Here is a 17,227-nt window from a genome sequence, read left to right as displayed (position 1 = left end):
TGAGTGGGGCGTTGGGGGTTTGTGTGATTAGAAAATTGGTAACCCTAGGTGCAAAGCAGCAGCCATTCTGCACTACACAAGATTTTTTGCTTTTAAATGGAGGAGAAATGAAGAATAAGTTCTCCAATTCAGTCAACAAGGGTATTAAGCAGACAAACAATTAAACAAATTGGACTTTGTCTAGAAAATTGGGGTCAATACCTCTATCCTTGCAAAACTGTCATTAGGCACTCCCACTATGTGGAGCTATTAATAAAACAATACAACTTTCCATTTACAAATCAGCACGAAAAAGGTTTCTTAAATATATTTCATAGTGAACAGTTTCAAGTTTTAAGAGCCACAATATGAAAACTTTTAAAGATTTACTGCAATTAGGGTGACCAGATGTTCCGATTTTTTGGTCTTTTTCTTATATGGGCTCCTATTACGCCCTGCCCCCTGTCCCGATTTTTCACACTTGCTGTATCGTCACCCTAACTGCAATACTTTTAAATAAACATTCCACTTAAGATCTTAAATTATAACAGGATATGAATTTAGGCTTTAAAATGGCAAATAAATGCATTCAGACTATTGCAGTGAGGCAGTCTCCAAGATAACCAAGACATTATGAAGTTTCAAGATTTTTGTGTAGAGATGATTTCAGGTCAAATTAACTAAGTTTAGAAGTAACAAGATGTTTTTCTAACTGCTATTGCTGCAAACTCAAACTGAGATCTGAAAATCAAGCTGAGTTCTTTCTAGATCGTGCATCTCTAGGTCAGACCTGAGGTTCTTGCAGACCTTTCCCTCCCCTGTCTGAACTTTTAAGGACCAGCAGCAAGACACTCCCATCTGGAGGCTGAGGCATCATTGGAATTCATTCCTTTTCAGGGCGCAATATAATATATATATTTAATTAGTTCAACTTTTATTTTATTTGTTGTGGTTGCATTTACTCCCGACAAAATGACAACATGGCTGCTAATATCTACGTAGGCAGCAGGGCTTCTTCGATGCCACCTATTATTCATAGTTCAGGTAAAGAATGGGTTCGGACTAAGTCAATAATAATCAGAAGTAATAACAGCATAACAGAGAACATGGTACTGATTGTAAGCATTGGAACTAGAAAATTCAGGGGTTTGTATAATAACCAATGTTCATATTCCTAAAAAATGGTGGTGATTCTTTTCAACAAGCAATCCCCTTATTCATTGGATGACAGAACTGTGAAAAAATTCCCACTACTTACGAAGTAATACATAAAATACAAATTTGGGGTTTTTTTAATGTTCATGATGACATTTAATATTTTGGGGGGTTGCATCTGTTAAAATGAAAAATAGTTCTGTAGGTGAGGAATTGTTACTTTGTTACTGAAAAATAAAATAAAGAACATCATTATAAAAATGGTCCAAAATATTTTCCTGGGGGGAACAAACTTGGAAAAACTTGCTTTTCTGTCCCCAATGAAATTTTTCCTGTTGGCATCAAATCTTTGTTAAAGAATAAATAAAAAAAAATCATTCTGGATCAAAGCCACATGAAAATCTCAGGTTTATTATGCATATACTGTAATTACTGAGGTGAAATCTCTGAAGTACTAATACATCTGGTAGTAAAAGCATGAGAACAGTAAGACTCCGCTACATCCAACTTACAGGGCAAGTCTGGTCAGTACCAGAAACTATTAGCTTATTTCCCTCTGTCAGCTTAATACATTGATCTTCTACAGCTGTTATACTAAGCAAACAGTTATATTTTTCAATGGGCAGGCAGAAAAATACCACACTGATCAGTCAGTCTCCTAAAGTTATGTCTACGACATATTCTGCGGTACTGGCAGTTAAAACAAATTCTTTTCACACACCGGCAGTTCCACAGGGGCTGTTTCGCTGCTGCTGTAAATGGTCATAGTTCCATTAACTTCATGGAGCTATGGCAATTTACACCAACTGAGGATTTGCCCCACTGTCTTGAATACTGTATATTTTGCAATGCATGCACATTGGAATCCATTAACATGTAATTTTGAGCATTTCTGGACCTTGATTCTCCTCTCACTTATGTAAAACCAGCATGAGATCAGAATCAGGTCCTATATTTGTATGACATACACCTATAAAGCCAGGAAATGTGCCCCTCCACAGGCTGGGTTTCCAAAGTGGGTAGAATGAATTTTGTCATACAGATACACTAGCAAAAAATAAAGGATGGTCACGTTTCTACTTCTTCATTTCAGATGTCATAAGGGGGCTTCCAAATGTCAAATACGGTTTCCAACAGAGGTGTTGTAAACATATTTATATAATTAATGGGTAGATAACTGGGCAACTACTGTCAAAGCTGACTGTGCGTTATTCAAAATTGTATCTCTCTCGACCACTAGCAATGGCATCCAAAAACAAGCTGCATTTTGGCAAACTCTGAGTCCAGCAAAGATCAGATAGAAGCCAACATACTGCACGATCTAATAAATTTCATGGCTTACCTCCCAAAGTCCTCCCACTGAATTTGTTAGCACTGACAAAAATCAATGTTTGAACAGTAGTCTGAGACTTTTAGTTTATTAAGATGGCACATTTTATTCATTGCCTCAAGCTAGTAGAGCATTACTCTCACAATACCTGAATGAAGTGTAGTGGTAACTGTGTTGGTCCTAGGATATTAGTGAGACAAGGTGGGTGAGGTAATATCTTTTATTCGACCAACTTCTGTTGATGAGAGAGACCAACAGAAGTTGATCCAATAAAAGATATTACCTCACCCACCTTGTCTCTCACAATACATGGAGGTCCTTATCTGTGACATATCCCCTCCCTCTAGGGCTCCTGAATCGATGCATGATTTCTGCATTCTCCTTGCTTGTTTCAAAGATGTAGGGATTATGTTTCTCACTAACTTTATTTTTAACACAGTTAAAGACCACAGTTCTTGCTCTCTTAGGCCTTAGATTTTGATTTTTTTCTCTTTCTTTTTATAAAAAGTAAAATAAAAAAATTAGTGTGCTCAAAGTTCTCACTACCTCGATTAACAATTGTGGTGAACATCAGTGTAAGTCAAGCCTTCAGCTTTCCTGTGAAGTCTTTGATATGACTACACCACCTTCTAATAACTGCCAGCAACAATTTTGTTTTCCCTCAATCTTCTTTATATCTTTTCATAATTTGTATTACGTATTCCATACGGTGACATACATCATTTTAGGTTTCTTACAATGATAGCCTGCCTGCTAAGCAAAATATTGAAAATATACTTGGGCTACCACTATCCTTTTATTTGATTCAGAGCTACAATAAATCAGGGGTTCTCAACCAGGGGTACACAATCTAGATCAGAGTTTCTCAACGTGGGTTTGCAGCCCACAATGGGATCACGGGAGAGGTTTAGTGGGATCACAAGTGCATAGTCGGCATTAGGAGGTGGCAAGCAGGGCAACTGCCCCAGGCCCCATGCCACAGGGGGTCCCACAAAGCTAAGTTACATGCTTCAGCCCCGCTGCCTGGGGCTTGGGCTTCAGACAAGGCTCACAAGTGAAAAACCGGCTTAAGTATCACACTGAAATGTAAGTACAATATTTATATTTCAATTGATTTATTTTATAATTATATGGTAAAATGAGAAAATAAGCAGTTTTTCAGTAATAGTGTGGCTGTGACACTTTTGTCTTTTTTATGTCTGATTTTGTAGGCAAGTAGTTTTTAAGTGAAATGAAACGTGGGGTATGCAAGACAAATCAGACTCCTGAAAAGGGTACAATAGTTTGGAAAGGTTGAGAACCACAGCAATAAATCACTGGATTGATGTTCTCTTTAACAAAGGTCTACGTGGGCCATACCACTCTCTCTCTCTCTCTCTTTCTATTTTTCCTTGTTCCCAATTAAATTAATCAATGCCTCAATACTGTGCTAGAGGACTTTGTGCTATTGGAGGTGCTGTCTTTCTGATAGGAAGCAAAGATGAGGTCCTGACTAGTGTTAGGTGACTAAAACAAACAAACAAAAATAAACATTTAAAAATGCAAATATCCTGAGAATAAAACCTGCAAATGTACTTCATTAGTACTCAAGACCCCTTTTCTTTGCATATATTTAGGCAGAAAGTTTTTATTTTCAAGAACGTTCACAGAAAAAAAATGCCTAAAAATCTTAGCAAGAATTTGAGTGTTTACATTAAAAGTGCACTGTTTGCAGAACAGACTTGTCAAATAGTTACAAATACTTGGAGATAATTTGGGAGCAGAAAAGGAGACCCTCTAATTTATAAAGGGTATGTCTTTAATTTTATAGATGGGGAAACTAATGCACAGGGAGGGAAGTGCATTGCTCAAGGTCACCTAGTAGGTCAGTTGCAGAGCTGGGAATAGAATACAGGTCTTCTGAGTCCCCATCCAGTGCTCTATTCCCTAGGCCACATTGCTTATATGTTTATACATATACACCATAGACTTGAGTGAAAATATTTGCTACCACAAAATTAAAAAAAAACAAAAAAACAAAAAAAAACAAGACAACACTGCATTACAATAATATTATGGCAGAGACACAATCCTACAAATAGATGGAATTTGGAAATTCAAAATTAAGACTGTTTTAATTAATCCCATCATGCAGCTGCTTTCAGTGTTGGCAATGCAGCCCTTTACCAGTTGCACATATTTTATGCTTTATCCTGTGTGAGGCTACTTAGTCTACAAGGACATCCAGTTACATACATACGTATAAAAATCAGCTTTACATAGTAACAAACCTCCTTAAAGCACTCAGAATGCATTATTGCTAAAGATGGAACTATATGAAAAGAGGATTGTACATTATGGTATAGTTTCTCATATCAAACCTAACAGATCATCTTCTATAATGTTAGTCAGCTTTCTTATATTATCACAAGGAATTACTTTCAATTCTTAACATTAATTCATATCTGATGTCATCCCACTTAGATAAATAATACAGGTGTGCATAGCCCATAAACAGCATCCTTCTTTCCCTGAGATTGCTTCCTATTACACATCTTAATAGGTTTTTGCTGACATTCAAGAGATAAAACTAATGATAAAATACTTGGGAAATTACCTGAGATTTATCTCCTCCAAGCACATTTACCATCACTTCCATAACCGTCTCATGCATACCAAGGATTCTCATTAAGTTAGGATGCTGATAAAACACCTTGTTGTTCATTATATCCCTAAATTGGGGGAGAAGTCAATAATGCATTTTTTAAAAAAATCATATTTTCATTTAAATTATCAAAACAGATATTTCAGAAATACAGACTGTGTTTTTTAATGGAAAGCATTATTCATATTTCAAGGTCATTACAAAATGATCATTTTCAAATCTGAGTTTTTATCACAATAGTGGAAATGCTTGACACTTCTTAAACGTTATTCATTTATTTATTTGGCATCATTTTTCTTTAATTTGATATGAAATATTACGCATCTAATATGCTGATTCCAACTTGAAACACTGCTTTAAACAATTTTTACTTCTGGTCTCCTTGAAGAAAGGACACATTGTATAATGGTCAAAGCACATGATCGTGAGTCAAGAATTGTGGTTCTATTCTTGCTTCTGCCCCATTCCTCAGTTTTCCCATTTGTAAAATGGAAGTGACAGTTCTTACCTAACTCTGTTTCTGAAGTTTATATCATTAATGTTTGTAATACTCTGAGGTACTTTAAGGGAAGATGCTATAGGAGTGCAGTACATTTGGAATGCATTTTGTACAGTCACCTTAAGCGGGGATATTTTAACATTTTTACTTTGAGTCCTCTTCATACATATCCTAGCTCTCACAACCCTTTATAGGACACAATAGTTTTCCTGGTGCTATAAGAGATGCAATGGTCCACTGGATATTGCTGGCATTTTAGAAAAAAACGGTAACAAAAACCTGCTTTAGAGGAGCATAGAAGATTGGGAAAAGGAGTAGGAAATGATCCACCTCTTTCGAAAAGCGCTACTGGCAACCTCAATTTCCAAAAGGCTTAATCCAGGATCATTGAAATCAATGGCAAAGCTTCTATAGACTTTAATGGTGCAGGATCAGGGCCAAATTGGGAACCACTGTCTTACAATAATCTGCTAGGTACCATATACTGAATTGCTAAATGCAACAACAGAAAGGACAATTTATTTGCAGAATAAAATAATAAAAATAAATAACCAGAAGATAAAGAAAAACTTTACATCTGTTGTAAGGGAAAGGAACACCATGTTCAGCTTAACAAATTTATTAGAGCATAAGCTTTCATGGACTACAGCCCACTTCTTCGGATGCATAATAAATTTGTTAGTCTCTAAGGTGCCACAAGTACTCCTGTTCTTCTTTTTGCGGATACAGACTAACACAGCTGTTACTCTGAAACCTGTCATGTTCAGCTTGTATCAATTCTTGCCTAATGAAGTGTCTTGGAAGATACTTCCAAGGACAATCATCTTGCTTTCTTTCTCTCAATAAAATATTTTCATTCAATTGACTCTCTAATTTTTAAAATCTGAAATATTCTTATTTCATTCTTACTTAAAATGTATGTGACCTGTATGCACACACACTAAGTCACACACATGTACGACTAAAACAATAGGCCCAGGCTACAATGAAATATGTCTAAAGTGGCCACTGCAGGAACCAACAAAAATCAACTGCTTAAGAGAGGTGAATTACAATGGAGGTGGATTAGAAATGGAATTATTTCATTAGGGGATGCTTCAGGTTAGTCTCTCAAAAACATAATCTTATAAAGGGTTCACTGACAATACTACCTACTCTTCCGATTCAAATATGGTCAGTCATTATTACTGAGATGGCTTTTTGGGTTTCAACCTAATAATATCTAATGAAGGCTTGCCTATTACAAAGATATCAGACAGTCTTTCTTGAGCAATGACTTTTCACTTAAACTTAAAAAAATGAAAATAAAACGAAGTGAAGTCAATTTAGAGTTCATGAAAGGTACTGGACTGACACCAGTGGAGATATAAATCCTTTACTTATCCACAAAGCTGGTAAAATGTGGGGGATCAGCAGCCAAAGCTTCAGCACAGCATTTCACTAATACTTTTATTAACTGCCACCCTGATCCAGAGGGGCTGTTTTTGATATGAAAACCAAGTTCAGTCTTTATAATATCCTTGGTAGTTTTGGCCTATACATTCAGAGTGGCAGCCAAGGAGCCAACTGAAACCAGCAATGACATTCAGATACTACCTGAGTCAGACTAGAGCCAGTGACCTAGAAATGAAAGGCTCTGCATCCCATTACCAAACCCTTACTCATAACTTAAAAAGAAAATTATGTTAATTCCATACCCTAATCCATTAATCATAAGCAATTCCTCTTCTTTTCCCATTCTGACACTGAGAAGGGAGCGAATCTGGCCTAGTGCTGCTAGTAAATTGATTGTATCCTGCACAGAAGCAGCACTAATAGTGTAGGCCTTCCTCAGAGCCTGCAGTAGCTCACCGATGCTGTCATATTGCCTACGAAGTAAATTGAACATAATCCGGACTAATTCTGGATCTTGGATCTGGTCTTCCTGAGCCCAGCGCACCATAGTCTGGGATATGAGTTCCTTCAAAGTAGCTGAAATAACAAACAAATTATGTAAAACATTAATAACTACTGCAACAATTGTAAAGAAACCCTGCCAAAGCATTAAAGTACTTATTAATTTGAAACCTCAAATGACTAACAGTGGCTGATGAAGCATTCACAACATAATAAGAGAGTACGGGCAGACTAATTTCTCAATATGTCATATAAAGATTTTTTTTAAATCAAATTCCCTATTCAGAATTTAATTTTAGTACTTTTAAGAAAATTAGTGCTCGTGAAAAGTGGCAGGTTGGATGAAGCCCTCTACTTAGTCACCAAACTGATACAATATGGGCAGCAGTGCAATTTCCACATGCTGCCTTATCACAATAACATGGATAACAACAACATCCTTACTGGTAACGAGGTACATTTAAGTGCCATGCCAATTCATTCTTCACTTCCCCGCTGAGATTAAAAAAATAATTAGGACTGTCAAACAATTACAAAAATTAATCACAATTAATCACACTGTTAATAATAGAATACCATTAATTTAAATACTTTGGATGTTTTCTACATTTTCAAATATATTCATTTCAGTTACAACACAGAATACAAAGTGTACAGTGTTCACTTTATATTTATTTTTATTACAAATATTTGCACTGTAAAAAACAAAAGAAATACCGGTAGTATTTTTCAATTCACCTAATATAAGTACTGTAGTGCAATCTCTACCATGAAAGTTGAACTTACAAATGTAGAATTATGTACAAAAAATAATTGAATTCAAAAATAAAACAATGTAAAACTTTAGAGCCTACAAGTCCACTCAGTCCAATTTCTTGTTCAACCAACCGCTCAGACAAACAAGTATTTTTACATTTGCAGGAGATAATGCTGCCTGCTTCTTGTTCACGTTACCTGAAAGTGAGTACAGGTGGTTCACATGGCACTGTTGCAGCCGCATCGCAAGATATTTACATGCCCGATGTGCTAAAGATTCATGTCTTTTCATGCTTCATCCACAATTTCAGAGGATATGCATCCATGCTTATGACAGGTTCTGCTCGATAACGATCCAAAGCAGTTCATTTCATTTTCATAATCTGAGTCAGATGCCACCAGCAGAAGGTTGATTTTTTTTTTTTTTTTTTTTTGGTGGTTCAGGTTCTGTAGTTTCTGCATCAGAATTTTGCTCTTTTAAGACTTCTGAAAGCATGCTCTACACCTCGTCCATCTCAGATTTTGGAAGGCACTTCAGATTCTTAAACCTTGGGTTGAGTGCTTTAGCTATTTTTTGAAATCTCAGATTGGTACCTTCTTTGTATTTTGTCAAATCTGCAGCGAAAGTGTTCTTAAAATGAACAACATGTGCTGAGTCATCATCCGAGACTGCTATAACATTAAATATATGGCAAAATGCAGGTAAAACAGAGCAGGAGACATAAAATTCTCCCCCAAGGAGTTCGGTCATAAATTTAATTAATGCATTATTTTTTTAACGAGAATCATCAGCATAGAAGCATGTCCTCTAGAATGGTGGCTGAAGCATAAAGGGGCATAAGAATGTTTAGCATATCTGGCACGTAAATACTTTGCAATGCTGGCTACAAAAGTGCCATGCAAATGCCTGTTCTCACTTTCTGGTGACATTGGTAAATAGGAACTGGGCAGCATTATCTCCTGTAAATGTAAACAAACTTGTTTGTCTTAGCGATTGGCTGAGCAAGAAGTAGGACTGATAAAGAGATTGCACTACAGTACTTGTATGAGGTGAACTAAATATAATATTTCATTTATCATTTTTACAGTGCAAATATTTGTAATCAAAATAATAATATAAAGTGAGCAGTGTACACTTTGTATTCTGTGTTGTAATTGAAATCAATATATTTGAAAATGTAGAAAAACATTCAAAAATATTTAATACATTTCTATTGTTTAAACAGTGCGATTAATTTTTTTGACTTAATCACATGAGTAAGCTGCAATTAATTGACAGCCCTAAAAATAATACTAATTGCAATGGTGATTTTTCTAATGTGAACACCTGGCCATTAGGGGCTAGGTTAGAACTGTCAAGTAATGTCACACATGCCACTGAAAGCAGATAGCAGCAATAGTTGGTCAATATCAGCCTTAGCAATTCTAATGCATGTAGTTATCATTCATTTTTTTCTTACCTAAAAGTATGATCAATATATTTCTGCCTGCTCAAAATGGTTTGTGAACCTGTTATAAGGGGATGATATAACCCCTTTCATTATTCGATAGCACAACATGATTTCCGTTTGAGGAATATTATCAGATTCTGATCTCACACCAGTGTGATTCCATAATTGTAGTGGCATAAACTCCTGGTTTACATTGGTGTAAATGACAACAGAAGCACAAGGAGATGCTCTATTGTCTGGCGTGTTCTAAGATGGAGAAGGAATTCATGAACCAGGAAAAAAGATTTTTTTAAAAGCAATCAACAAAAAGATTGGTTGATCCTTGCACATATGAGAACAGTTTAATTTAAGATCCCTTTTATATAACAGACATTATTTTATTCCTGCAGGGAGTTAATTCCCCACCTCCCACATTTTTTTAAATTGTTTATGTGACCAGCTTCCATCTTATAAACTGCCACACGCTAGTTTTGCAAAGTTAGAGGTGTGAAAACAACTCTATATAAACAATAAGGCAACTATTCTTTCTGACTACTCAGAGTGGTCTCTGCTTGTTTATAGTAAGTTTTTAGCTGAGCAGTGTGGAAAAAAATAAGTTATGGCTCTCCTTTTAATTTATCCTTTGAATGAATGCTAGAGTTTTCGGTGCTGCTTCAGAGATACCATGCACTTTCAACTCATACTGTTATGGGTAATTATGAACTTTTATTAAAATATAGTATGTTTTATAGAACAAGAGCCATACCCCAGATTTTTAAAGGTATTTAGGCACCCAACTCCCTTTAAATATGTGGCCCACTGCTGGTCTAACACTATGAGCGTAGGATTGGTATGTAAGAACTACTGAGTTCTAATCTCAATTATTATACGGATTCTCTGAGTGGTTTTAGGCAACACAATTAATACCACTTCATTAGGTTACCCACCTGTACAATAAAATTAGTATCACCTACCTCACAGGACTGTTGTACTGATTTATTAGTAAGTCAGTAAATGTATTGAGAGGTATGAAGATTAAAAGCATTAAGACTAGAGCTGGGCAAATACAGCAAAAATGTGTTCATGATCATTCATACAAATAAAATCAAGGGCTTTGTTGGTATTTGGGGACTGCTTTTCTTTTATTATTTGCAAAGATTCCAGTAAGCAAGCATTTATTTGCAAGAATGTTCATGGATAGCAAAAGTATTGCAAGTGCTAACATGGATAAATATTCCCAAGAGTATTTACACCAAAAGTCCTCTCTCCTGGCCGTTTTGAAAATCTCTTCTTTATTGTTCACACAACAGATTAGAATCACAGTAGCTCAAAGATAATTCACTGAAAGATAAGGGAATCATACTTTTTTTTCACAAAGCTTAGGTCATCCAATAAGGAAACAGAAACACTACTATATGACATAGGTAAGCAATTACACAGAATGAGTAGCTAAAAAAAAAAAAAAAAAAACAGTAAAGCATCTGCTTGTGATTTTTTCCCCACACACAATCTACAGTGTACAATTTTTTGTTGAAACATTTCAGGGAATAAACAACAAATCTGTAAAAAACAAACAAACAAACAAACAACCACCTGTTTGTAGATAATTCACAAAGGGAAAAAGGGGACTATGTTTATCAAAAAATCTTTGCTCCAAGCAACTTGCCCAGCTCTACTGAGGAAGACATTTGAAATAAAAGATAGAGTAGCATTACTCTATCCGGGGGGAGGGATAGTTCAGTGGTTTGAGCATTGGCCTACTAAACCTGGGGTTGGGAGTTCAATCCTCAAGGGGGCCACTTAGGAGTTTGGGGCAAAAATCGGTACTTGGTCACTGCTAGTGAAGACAGGGGGCTGGACTCAATGACCCTGCAGGGTCCCTTCCAGCTCTATGAGGGACATATATCTCCATATATTAAATTACATGGTATAGTAAATGCCAAAGACATGGATTTTTTTAAAATAACTAATAAACTTACAGAGTAAGTATATCCTTGGAAAATTATCTTTAGTATTCAAGTTGACTAATCTCCAGAAAGTCAGCTATGAGGCTTAAATGGCCTCTATGTACATTATAAATAATTGAGGTGGGAGGGAGAAGTAATTTTTTTACATGAATTTAAAATTGGTTTATTTCTGAATTCACCAATTAATCTATTATCCTGTAATAAGCAAATTCTTTATCACCAAATAGAACAATCTGCAAACAAGCAGTTCTACCCAAAAAAAACCCAACCAACCAAACAAAAACCCAACGACAACTTTGCACCACTAGTAATTTGTATGGGCTAGCCTTAGAGCACAAAAGAGAGACCTGAAAAGCTGTTCAACCATAGACAGATAGCAGTCTTGCAAGCTAGTATATCTGACAGACTGGCATACAAGGTCTGGAGTTCCTGAATATACACATACAGGTGTTATCCATAATACCTGAGAATACTAGATATATGAATATCAAACTATGATTAGATTTTATCTTCATTGTTCTTGAATAAGGTTTTAATGTCAATTAAAATACCTGACTCTGCTGGTACTCTTTTCAGGAGTCCAGCCAGAATATGACACAAGTATAATATTAATATTTGTGAAGAACTGAAAAAACTCATGGGATTTCTGATCTGGTTGAACTAACATGTTCTGGAGATTTTGCAAAGTCTGTTTCAGTGAGATTTCTAGTCCAATTACCAGTACACAAAGATTTGTATGCAAAGAGCTTTGCTAATCACTGATCTATCTATTCCTTTAATCAAGCTTCCCAGTTTTAATGTAGTGTGCTTCATTAGCAATGGTTTAGCTGCACTGAAGCAAAACAGTAGTTAAGGAAATACAACTAACAGTAGCATTATTCCAGTAAGCGTAGCATACAAGCCTACATTTTGATAATGATCTAGAATCAGAGATGCTACAACAAAGCAGCAAAAAGATCTTAAAGTGCCTTATTATATAGACTTTTCGTTTTCCACCCACTATATGTTGGCAGTCTGTTCCCAAAGATATTCAGTGAAATACACAGAATTTGAAAATAGTAAAGCTTTATAAAAAGGAATGAAAAAGAGACCAAAATTTGACCTAAATTTACAATGAAAAACCAAGTATTTTCTTCACCCATAGCCACATGACTATGAGGAAAGGTTGAAAAATGGGCACTTTTTAGTGTTGAGAAAAGACTGAGGGAGGGCCCTGATAAGTCTTCAGATATGTTAAGGGCTGTTATAAAAAGGATTGTGATCAGTTGTTCTACATATCCACAGAAGGTAGGACAAGTAGTAATGGATTTAATCCTCAGCAAGGGAGATGTAGGTTAGATATTAGGGAAAAAAATCTAATTAAGTTCTGGAATAGACTTCCAAGGGAAACTGTGGAATTCCCATGACTGGAGGTTTTTAAGAACAGGTTGGACAATTACCAGTCACAGATTGTCTAGGTTTACTTGGTCCTGCCTCAGTGTAGGAGGATGAACCTAATGACGTGTTAAAGCCCTTCCAGTCCTACATTTCTATAATTCTATGAAAACATTTTACAAATTGAATATGAGGCTTATGTGATTGTCATAAGTATAAATGTTTATTTAAACAATTTATGTAATTGTTGTAATAATTATGAATTGTTACATTTACTCAATTAATGTACAAAACATTTAAACAACAAATCATTATATCAATGAGTAAGGCTTTATCAATCATATTTAGTTCTTTTAAACTAGTTTAGTGCCTCTAAGCTAGACCTAAATTATGAGAGGCTTTCATTAAAGTAGGAGGTGTAAGTTAGGTTATGTGCAAACTTGATGGACACCATGATAGTCATGGCTACATTTGTGTACAATGCCCCACTCAACACAGTGTCCTGAAGAGACACTGTGAAATGGTACTTGATCAAGAACAGAGAAAGCAGATATGAAGCAATGAAATGATATTATTTCTCTCTTGTGGGCAAATAGCAGGATAAACTGTAGTTTGGTTAGCTGTCACTGGCAAGGTCAGACAGTGCTCCCTACCAGGTTGGTCTGACAAAAGTGGTATGTTGCATGCATTCCTGTGTGTCACTGCCAACACAAGGCAATTATTTGTCCTCATGGACAAGGATGTATAGAACACATTCTTCCCTCCCTCCTCTTGGCTGGGGGAAGAATCTAGGAGTCCGCTGACAGACCAGAGCCCATACCACAGAGCTGAGATTGGAGGGCTGAGGCTGAGTCTCCTCTGCATGCATTTGGTGAATCTAAGCCAGAAGCAAGAGGGTCAACAGAAGAGCAACAAGAGGTGTTTGTTGTTTCTCTACCTGTCATATTCATGCACAGGTTCCCCTTTACCTCCAAGCAAGAAAAGGCACAGAATATGTATTTGCTGCTGCTGAAATTAACGAAGCATTCTCTCCTGCAAACCAGCTCACTTTCTATAGGACCAGCAAACGGCAAGTTTTCTTTCAAGAAAAAAGGAGACTAACTGCCGTGTTGTGTGTGTGTGTGTGTGAGAGAGAGAGAATGGAATTTATCGGTTTACAGAAAGTCAAAAATGATGATACCAACTCTTTAATTAGTGCAAAGCAGAATTTGCTGCAGTTTATGTAAACCAGTAGCATTTTGAAGGATCAGATAAAAGTAGGCACCCCAATTGGCTTGCTTAAGAAATGTTTTAAGAAGGGATGAGAGTAAGTTTAATTTTTGCTGGTAACCCAATGATTTGGTTACATCAACACAGCATGAACAAAAAGGTGAGTACAGAAGACCATGTTCCAGTCTGCAAAGTACATCCCATTTTTAGCATACAACATCTCTTAAATGCAACACTAAAATGGTTTAAAAGGACAGAGTTAGCTTGAAAAACATATTTTAAAAGTCTCATTTCCCCTGAATTAAGTTACTAGTGACATTTAAAAATCATTTTCATAATGTGTATGCAATTCTCCTGTTTTATCACTTATTCGAAAATGCTAATTCTTTTGCAGAACAAGAAAGTTTGTTATGTACACATCTTGGCACTTGCTGCTGCCTTCCCTCAGCATTCTGCCATCATCTTGCCCACGCACTGCTCTAAAAGTGCACTCTCATCTATTCATTCTATGAGATGGCGTCTGAGGAGAGCAACTGCTCCAGTTTGTGTGTTAGAGGTGTGACTGTAATAAACAAGCAGGTTATTTTATTATATCACTACTACATAGCAATTTGCATGGAGGTGGAGCTCCCCTCTCCCCCTCCCCCTCCCCCTCCCCCCCAATAGCATTTGGGCTCCCACATGAAAGTTTAGAAAGGCAACCCCCTGCAACAGAATTTCAGGAGAGTAGCCCAGCCCAGCCCCCGCACCCCTAATGTCATACAGTAATAGGAATGTAGGGCTGGAATGTAGAGGTCATCTAGACCAGCCACTTGAACTGAGGCAGGACCATGTAAATTTAGACAGGTGTTTATCCAACCTGTTTTTAAAAACTTCCAATGATGGGGATTCCACAACCTCCCTTGGAGACCTTTTACAGAACTTTATACACCTCTACCTCGATATAACGCTGTCCTCAGGAGCCAAAAAATCTTACCACGTTATAGGTGAAACCACGTTATATCGAACTTGCTTTGATCCGCTGGAGTGCGCAGCCCCACCCCCCGGAGCGCTGCTTTACCGCGTTATATCCAAATTCATGTTATATTGGGCCGCGTTGTATCGGGGTAGAGGTGTAGTTGCAAAGTATTTACTAATATTTAACCTAAATCTCCCTTGCTGCAGATTATGCCCATTAGTTCTTGCCCTACCTTATGTGGACATGGAGAACAACTATAGGTTGTCACTGTACTATTTATAACAGCTCTTAACACATCTGAAGATTCTTATCAGGTCTCCCCATAGTCTTCTTTTCTTGGGACTAAACATGAGCAGTTTTTTTAACCTTTCCTCATAGGTCAGGTTTTCTAAACCTTTTATAATTTGTGTTGCTCTCCTCTCGACTCTCTCCAATTTGTCCACATCGTTCCTAAAGTGTGGTGCCTAGAATACGACACAGTATTCCAGTTGAGGCCTTACCCGTGCTGAGAAGAGCTGGATACGTATCTCCCTATCCTACATACAACACTCCTGTTAATACATCCCAGAATATTAGCCTTTTTCACAACTGCATCACATTGCTAACTCTTATTCAATTTGTGATCCACTATAATCCCCATTATCCTCCATGGTTTCTCCACAATCTGCTCTTACTGATTTTAATTATTTGCATTTATGGATTTTAAAATGATACAAAAGTAAAATCAGAAAGGCTACAAAACTCCCAAACATTTGCAAAGTCCCAGACTGCTATACCACTGCTCCCCTACAACATCTCCTTATTGATTTCATGTTTGCATTTATGTAACAGAGAAATTCTTCCTATATTTCATGTAATTCTTCACTGTTGTCATTGATGACATAAATAAAAATTCATCTGAAGTAATTTTTGCCATGTCAACATAGTAATCATTTACAAGTGTGACACAAGGGCTTTTCTACTTTCTAACGATCTCTACACAATATAAACTGCAGTTCAGTGACCAAAATATTCTAGTACTAATCACACAGTTTTATTCCAGTATTTTATTCTATTATATTCTAGTATTGTCACATAATTTTAACATTTGACTACACTGAAGAACTACATCGGTAACAAGACAATTAAAAATACAATCTACTGACCACAAAAATAATCAGGCTACTTTTAGAAGACAACTTACATTAAACACAAGTTGTAAGACAATATGAAAAAATAATAATGTGTATCTAAATGATTAAACTGAATTTATAAATCCTGAATAATTATAAATTCATTACATGGCATCTTAACTATCTCTGTAAATACTCCAGAGGCATTAACAGGTGGCAGCTTATGCTTCAGTGCTGTAAACAAGTATCTTTTCTTGCTTACAAAGTATCCTGGGTTGTTGTAATTTGACTCCTTCCACAAAGCTTTAAATGAGAGATAGACATGTATGAGTGAACACAGCTGCTAACTAAGTCAGTATATGTGTGAAGTAGTAACCCAGATAGCTTATCTGACATTTTGTTAGGAGTACCATTTTCTAAGTTTACTGTAGGCTGTTAGCACAAATTCAGAAGGATTAACCTTTGGCGTTATAGGGCTGAAGTCCTGAAGATACACATAAGATATTGGAAGCATGACCCCCCAGTAATTTATTATTATTAACAAACACTGATAAGTACAGAGAAGTGTTTTTAATAGTCAACCATTAAAAGTAGAAGCAGCCTTAGGAATTGGTAATAACATGTTTCTAATTTACAAATATACAGCATCCTATCTGAAAAACTTTTGATAGCTTTAGTGTATTATGATTTATGACAATACTTGTAGTATTCCCTAGCTGACCTTTAATTACTCTAGAAAGAATTTAAATGGATGTAGAGTATTTAAAGCAACATATTCCTTTAAATTATTTTTTAAAACTATGAGTATTAGTATAAGGACATAAAAAACGGTTACTCACCTTCTCATAACTGTTGTTCTTCGAGATGTGTTGCTCATATACATTCCAAGTAGGTGTGTGCGTACCGCGTGCACAGTCA

General features: G+C 36.3%; 1 protein-coding gene across 1 annotated transcript in view; it reads right to left on the bottom strand.

The window, feature by feature from the left end:
- RYR3 (ryanodine receptor 3) overlaps positions 1-17,227 on the bottom strand; it is a 563,198-nt gene that overhangs the window by 242,607 nt on the left and 303,364 nt on the right. The window contains exons 42-43 of the mRNA XM_034768994.1: positions 7,305-7,578; positions 5,061-5,175 (exon numbers count right to left, since the gene is read on the bottom strand). Coding sequence (XP_034624885.1) covers positions 5,061-5,175; positions 7,305-7,578 — 389 coding nt within the window. The remainder of the gene's footprint in view (positions 1-5,060; positions 5,176-7,304; positions 7,579-17,227) is intronic.

This window comes from Trachemys scripta, chromosome 4 (genome assembly GCF_013100865.1).
Source record: "Trachemys scripta elegans isolate TJP31775 chromosome 4, CAS_Tse_1.0, whole genome shotgun sequence".
NCBI classification, from domain to species: Eukaryota; Metazoa; Chordata; order Testudines; family Emydidae; genus Trachemys; species Trachemys scripta.
This window is presented reverse-complemented; position numbering and strand designations above follow the sequence as displayed.